The sequence below is a fragment of the Eurypyga helias genome, unplaced genomic scaffold (assembly GCF_000690775.1).
Source record: "Eurypyga helias isolate BGI_N326 unplaced genomic scaffold, ASM69077v1 scaffold31822, whole genome shotgun sequence".
Classification (NCBI taxonomy): Eukaryota; Metazoa; Chordata; class Aves; order Eurypygiformes; family Eurypygidae; genus Eurypyga; species Eurypyga helias.
In genome coordinates, this window is record NW_010237303.1 from 291 (window position 1) to 7,796 (window position 7,506).

General features: G+C 42.9%; 1 protein-coding gene across 1 annotated transcript in view; it reads left to right on the forward strand.

Moving 5' to 3' along the window:
- ANKRD29 (ankyrin repeat domain 29) overlaps nucleotides 1-7,506 on the forward strand; it is a 30,280-nt gene that overhangs the window by 285 nt on the left and 22,489 nt on the right. The window contains exons 2-3 of the mRNA XM_010147412.1: nucleotides 4,950-5,060; nucleotides 7,034-7,132. Coding sequence (XP_010145714.1) covers nucleotides 4,950-5,060; nucleotides 7,034-7,132 — 210 coding nt within the window. The remainder of the gene's footprint in view (nucleotides 1-4,949; nucleotides 5,061-7,033; nucleotides 7,133-7,506) is intronic.

A 7,506-nucleotide genomic window follows, 5' to 3' on the forward strand; every position in this document is an offset into this window, starting at 1 on the left:
GACACCCCCGGAAGGATGCGCTTACCCCGGCTTGGGGGTGTCCGCGCTCAGCGCTGCGGGTTTTGGTGCGGTCGGGAGCCGCCTCTGCACTTTCCCCATCATCTCTGCCCGCGCTGGTTGTGTAACAGTTAGGAGGCAGCTCTTCGTTTCAGGGTGGTGGCCCCTGAAACTGGTTCGTTCCCTTTTCTGCCTGTGATTCCTGTTGTTTTTTGTGCTTCTTCCATCCAAAACCACGCAAGACCAGTAATTTTCAAAAGGTCGCCTAAAGTTAAGTTGTTTGATCTGAGGACAGGATTAATAAAACCGATCGGCAAAGAGGGAAGTAAGCAGCAGTTTGCTTCGGATGCTAATGGATAGTATTTACGCGAGATGTACGTCTTCTCCGTTACGCACTTTCTGGATGCTGCGCTGGCCCTCCTCTTATCGATCACCAGCTCTGTGCCAGTCCTTTGCCGTGTTTGCTGTGTTGCGTTGCTGTGGTTGATGGGTTATTCCCTGTGCTTGCATCCCGCTGCTGTCAGCGTGTCTCCTCGCTGGGAGTGCTGGAGCACGGTGGCACCATGTTGGTTGGGTGGCGGTGGAGCAGGTGGTGTCCATCTGCAGTTAAAGCCCTGCTCTGGCAGGGAGCAGGGCACCTCTGCTCAGCCTCACGCTGGGTGGTGAAATCTCTGTGGTCATCCCCTTTTTTGGCCCTCCATTGATCTCATACCTGTTTGGTTTGGGGTTTTGTTTTTTTTTTTTCCTTAGCCTTAGTCTCTTCTGTCTCTCTATTCTGTCTCTGTGAGTTTATTTCCCACAAGCATCCACCCAAAAGGATACTACCCCCATGTTCATAGGGATGCCAGCCCCTTCTTCTTGCCACCTTCTCCTTTTTCAGCCTCCTAACTGGTTTTTTATCTTGTCCATCAGGGCTTCTTTTCTGTTCTGTCCCTATTGGATCCTCTTCTATGCCTTGTTTCTCTCTTTCCATTCCCACAAGTACTCCCGTTCAAGGTAGCTCACTGCCTGCTCCCTCACCCCTGGAGAATTGCAGCCTCCAACTCCCTCTGCTTTCTCTGTCTTTCCTGTGTCTTTTTGCTTGGCATTTTCTCTTTCTCTCAGAAGACTGTATACTTACCTTGGATTCCTACAGTTTCTGTTTGCCACTGTCTATTCATGTTTTCCATCCTACTATCCCACTTAACCATGAGGTGGCATTTATCTTTCTTTCTTACTGTCTGTACACGTGAATATCCTCTCTTCTTCTACCAGCTTTTACTGGTCTAAACTTACATTTTTATCTTGAGTGACCTTTCTTTTTTATCAGGATCCTTCATGTAGGGTGTATTGCTATCTCATAAAGTCCCCTCTCTTTCCTCCTAAGTCCCACTAACATTTTCCATTGTATCATTCTTGGTCCCAATTTCCAGTTCTTCTTAAAACTTTTTTATTCAATTCCTCCTTTCCATTAGGATTGGTTTGGAAACAGAACAGAAAGGGAATTTTCTTGTAGTTTGACAGTACAAGGAACAAGCCACTGGGCTAGTGTTCTCTTTCTCCTCTCTTTCCTTTCTCTTTGCCTATTGCCTCTTTTCTTTCATTTTCAAGATCACCATTTAAGAATTGCACTCTTCCTTCTCAGCTCTTACCTCACTGTGACCTGCCTCTTCTCTGCCAACAGCAAGTCAGAGGTGGGGCAGGGAGCCGGAGCTGCTGGTCACAGCATCTAAATACTTTTCCCCTCAATATTCCTACGATGCAACGTACAGATACATTATCACATTTTATTTTTTCTGTATTCCTGCATAGAGATGGTCTTGTCAGATTTATAACATGTATTTTCCATTTTTTATTAAGTATTTTTCTTGATGTCAGTACATCATGAATACAATGCCAGCTTTTCATCTTTGGGCTCTCATAAAAGCATATAAACAATGGAAACAAATAGCATGGCCAGAGTTTGAAATAAAGCTTTAAAGATCTTGAGGAAGTGGACAAGATTGTACCCTGAAAGTTGCTGATGCTGGAGCACACGACATAATGAAACATGTCATTTTTACCGAAGCTATTAGCTAATCACTTTTTCAAGCATTTATTACGTTCTGTTGCCAGACTGTCAGTGGTGAGGATCAGTTGTTTACTTTACGGAGGCTGTAGGAGCAGACTAGCTTTATAATAAGAATTAAATGAAAATTGTGTCCAGTTGATGTCTTGAAATGCAACATTACCTCTACCTGAGAAGTGTGTGATGAGACAGGATTGAATTCATAACTGAACAAGAACAGTCAAGGCTCATGCCACATCCTGCAGTTTAAAACTCATTCATTGCTCAAAAATCACTCAATTAATCAGATTTTTAATCTGAAAGCAATGTCTTACATTTTGCCTGAAAATGAAGAGTACAGGGGTATAAATCCTTCGTTTGAAAGGAGAAGAGGAATTGCCATATGGAACTCCTCGAGGCTGTCCTTGTAAGGTGCCTAGATCATGTGAATGATTTTGCACATTACATTCATTGTAGCAGGAAAAATAACTCATATTTGTGTTTGCTTTTTTTATCTAATCACCACATGGTTGATAAGTCTGCGTGTGCCGTATACGCTACTATTGTACCAGGAATCCCCAGCAACCCAGGGGCATGGGGGAAAGTACAAGTACTGATTGCAATCATTCCAAATCGGGTCAAAAGCACCACCGGGAAGAACCTGATTTCGTGTCCTTGATGCACTGGAGAACTCTTCCAGTCCTTGGGTCTGATCCAAAGTATGAGGACAACTTTGCTGGAGAGCCACTGTAGGTATTACAGGGGAAAAAAAGTGGTAGGAATTTATGACTCATAAGGCCAAAGACTTTGGACTTCTACTTCCAGACTAGGGCAGCACCGGCAACTTGCTTCTCTCCTCACGTAAACTGATGAAAGCAGGTAAAGAATTCCTGAGTATTGGCTCCAGTTCCTGCCTAACTGATCAACAAAGGCGTTGCTGTATGGTAGGCATAATAAAATGTAATCACGTTGCTACTGTGCCCTCATAGTGAAAACTGGTCTGGATGAAATAAATATTTCCCTGTATGGATATATTGACATACCTCAAAGCTTTCTTAAGGGATAGAGTGAGACAATAAAAGATAAGAAATTTCATTTCCCATTCGGTAAGGTTTAAATTTTTTTTTTTTTTTGCAGTAGCTTTCCACTGAATATCATAATAATGAAGACAATATTCCTAACTACCAGCTCTATAAATAAATATCTCCCTAATAAATCAGAGGAAAAAGGGCAATATGAGACATTGTGTGTTGGGGTCAACTGCTTGCTTTTACATAAAATGTTAGTGGTCGTAAGGTTAAAGATTGGAAAACGCTACTGTATTGCCAGCAAGAAGGGTTTAAACTGCTAGCTCTACTTTGACCAACATTATCTACAGATTCACACAGGAAAATATATTAGCTGTAAAGGGAAGATCTGAATTTTGCCTATTGTGCTTGCTAAATTTTTCAGACTCCTGGCCCTGCGTGTGCTGAAATATTGCTATCAATTCATAGGAAGTGTCTTACAATTTATTGAATGGTTGAAACTTCTCTCATCTTAAACAGTTTTCCAAACAATGAATATTAAAAATGCAACCCATGGAAAGTGCTCAGTGCGACGAATCTGGGAGAGATTCACACAGGATTGGTCTTGTGTCTGCCGGTTTCCGTGAGGTTTATTACATGTCGGTGAAGGAAGCAATTTAAACTGCACTTGAAATATCGGCGATAAAACGATTCAGTCCTGATTCTCTACACATGCACATTGACATTTAGACAAGGGGGAGTGTGTATTACATTTTCTGAAGCAGAATGATTGACTTCTATATCCACTCTGCACTCTCTTCGGGTTATCCTGAAGGTAGGATTCACTGGAGAGCAAGGTCCCTGGGTAATTTTGACAGTTTTGCTTTAAGATGACTACCAGTGGAACGATGCTTTACTGAACTGCTGGTGGGTTTGTGCCTCATTAAATAATCAACAAGCATGAACCTGCTCTAGGATACGTACCGTTGCCATCACAACGTTGTTTCCCCTCCGCACATCACCTGGCACAGTGCTTACCTGTCAGGGCAGCATTTCAGCAGCTGCCTGCGTGGATCAGACAAGGAGGTGAGAAACAAAGTCTGTGTCTTTTTCTGCTGTTCTCTTCCTATGCCGGAAAGTGATAAGCTGTTGCTACCCACGAGAAGTCACACGTGGTGGTGTTTCTAGGACTAAGAAAGCCTCAAAAGACTATTATATTACTACCAATTTGTTTAACAATGGTCTGTGTTATCTAGATTTCAGTCTCCTAATTTTGCCTCACCTATTGCCTTGCATACCTAGTAAACAAACCCGTAAGTCGATAAACAGTAAGATCTTAGCCTTTTTTTTCTAGCATCACCCAGGAGATATCTCATGTGTCCACAGCTACAGTGTGTTAGTTCCAGGGAGTAGGCAAACCAGACAGTATGGGAGGTGCATGAGCAATACTTTTCCTGTCTTGGGACTTTATATGCAGCAAATGAGATGGCAGAGAGCTAACCTGAAACCCAGGAGGGTGTCCTGCAGCAGGACGCGTCAGCAGGATGATTCAGTCTCTCTAACTGTGCCCATCACAGAAGCAGACAATACAGGTACCAGTTAGCACGTTGGTTTCTGTGACGTTTCCCTGCGGATCTGGACTAGCACCGTCATCTCTCATTGCAGAGCAAGCTAAAAGACATAGGCTGCCATCGACACAGGAAAGTCCTGAAACAGCATGAGGTAGCACAGGGAGACTGATCTTTTTAATTGCACGAAGAAATTAAATTAGATTTCCTTCCAGGCCCTGGTTTTAAAAGAACAGCACAATAAGCTGAAACTTGCCTGGCTTGAATGCAAAACTTGCACGTGTTTTTGTCCAATGTATCTTCCAGAGTATTTTATTTCTGGTTTGTTTGTTTTTGTTTATTTTTCACCAGAAAGACACACCCCTCGCCAATGCTGCGTTTTGGGCTGCAAGAAAAGGAAACCTGGCTCTCCTCCAGCTGCTGCTGAACAGTGGGCGAGTAGACGTGGACTGCAAAGACAGCGTAGGCACACAACGCACCTACACCCACGGCACCGATTTTACATTGCTCCCCATAGCCTGCTGCGGCAGGGACCTAACACGAGACATTTGAGAGTCTTGTGGCACTTGGGGGTGATTTAAAGCCTTCTCTTGTCAAGAAGCAAGTTTGAAACTCCAGATGAAATAGCATGATGATTTACATCAGTGACAAGGGGTTAGGAATTTGCCAGCACTCAAAAATGTGTCTTACACAGTTATTTGTGGCGCTGACACTTAAAACACAGATCCTAGCACCTCAGGCTTCTCTTTGCAAGAAAATGTCGTTGCAGTAATAGATCATGGTGAGGAGTCGACTCAGACGAGCCCAGGTAGCAATGATTCTGTCAGCTAGCACAGCTCCTCATAATTAGTGTTTTTAAAATACCCCTGAATCACAGTTTCCATGTAGGCGATGTAGAAGTCTGCATTTGGTGTGCAGCCGTTCCCGCTCCGTCTGGCATTCAGTGTCCTACACCCAGCAGTGCTGTCAAGAAGATCTGCTGGCCTCCTAACTCCTTCCTCACCCCAACCCCAGTATCTCCCAGGCTTGGCACCAACATGAAGGCATGGTATGATTTCCAAGCAAAGAAGAGCCCAGACACATGGCAGAAAGATTTCATGGGGATTTCCTTACTGTAATTGGCATGAGTTGAAATTAGTTTTGGGATTGGAAATGAGTTGAAAACACAGTCTTGCTATTCTGCCTACAACATCTGGAGAGACACTTGTTTGTACTAAGCTACTGCAGAGAGCAGGGGAAAACTGAGATTGAGAAGTTCCCAGGTTTCTTTTGTCTGGTGCTGGGACTGATTTACTGAGAGTCGTGCCTGTGCTGTACAGGATTAGTGCCACTTCCAGCCTGAAACATGAACCTGCCACAGCTTCTCACACTTTGAACACTTTCAAAATGCAAGGGATTTTCAGCCCATTGACTTTAACTTGTCTTTGCATTTTCATTTCACTTTTGCTCTGTAGGCAAGTATTTGTCCTGCAGTACTTCTGGAGCTGATGCTATGGCTGTCATTCTGACAGGGAGGGAAGGATGTCCAGGTGGGGGCATGAAGCAAACAAGACAGAGATCAATGTAAAGAACTAAAGTCCACTACTGCTCATTTTTTCGCAAAAGAAGGCTAACTTTGGTCAAGAATTTTTATAGTGCACTTCAAAATATCTTGATATTAATTATATCTGGCATACACCTTTTCTAGACTAAAATATTCTCCTACAATTAAGGCTGCGTGCTTATTTTTCGTAAGGTTACACATTCCTTCTTTAAATTAAACTGGGGTGTGTGAATGTTTTAGAAGGCTGAATTTCATCCTCATGCATGTGGTCCCCGTGTATTGTCCGTACACCATATACACGTAACCTAAATCTTACTTGGTTCACTGGAGCAGTGACCTTGTGGTGTACTGACAGAACATGAAGGCATAGTTCTGGTATGGGAAGATCTTTATATAATGTGAAGAGTCACGGAGTGAGTTTGCTCTCATCGTTTGCATAGGAAATTAGTATTCAAATCACCCAGACCTTACTCCTGACTATGACTCAGAATTAAGTGACTCAGCTAAGTCACTAAGCTCCTGTGCCTGAGGTTATTCTTCAGGAAATGATGCAAAGATCTTTAGGATTCTTTGATAAAAATGCTGTGTATAAACCAAAAATATTCTTGTTACTTTCATTGCACTTATCTCAGGACAATAAGGTGAAGTCATTGCATACATATTTGTCAGTTGGTCAGGCCTTAGCACTGCAAGCAAGTCTGTAACGTTTTTGCTTTAACACCTGCTAATTGCTCATTTTCAGAGTATTCTCGACAGTAGTTGAAACGGTAGCAAGTTTTCCCATGATGATAAGCTTCCTTCAGCTTTTCAGAAGTGCTGTCTCTTCCAGACAGCCTGATTCGGTGCTGAAGATGTCTGTTGAAGGTACTGACTGGTTTTTCCTCACTTCCAGCTTGGCACAACAGCTCTGATGGTAGCATCTTACTACGGCCACATAGATTGTGTACGGGAACTGGTGTTACAAGGAGCAGACATCAATCTGCAGAGAGAGGTAGGAGAAGTTCTGCATTCAAACAGGGATTGATTAAATGACTGTTGGTTTATTACAAATAATGACTCTTGACCACTGCTTTTTGCCTATTGCTTATTTGTCACTTGCTGTGCAGTGCATGTATAAACAGGGCCTGTTCTCCTGACAAAGTCAATGAATCATATGTCTGGAGTTTATAATAGAAAATGAGACGCCAGAGCTACATTTACAATTAATTCATCAAACATTTCTAGCACATCCGACTGGTGATGGACAGTTACATGAGATGTAACTCCCCAGAGTTACACCATTTATGTGTCTGCAGTTTTACTTATTGAATCATAGAATCACAGAATGGTTTGGGTTGGAAGGGACCTTAAAGACCATCTAGTTCC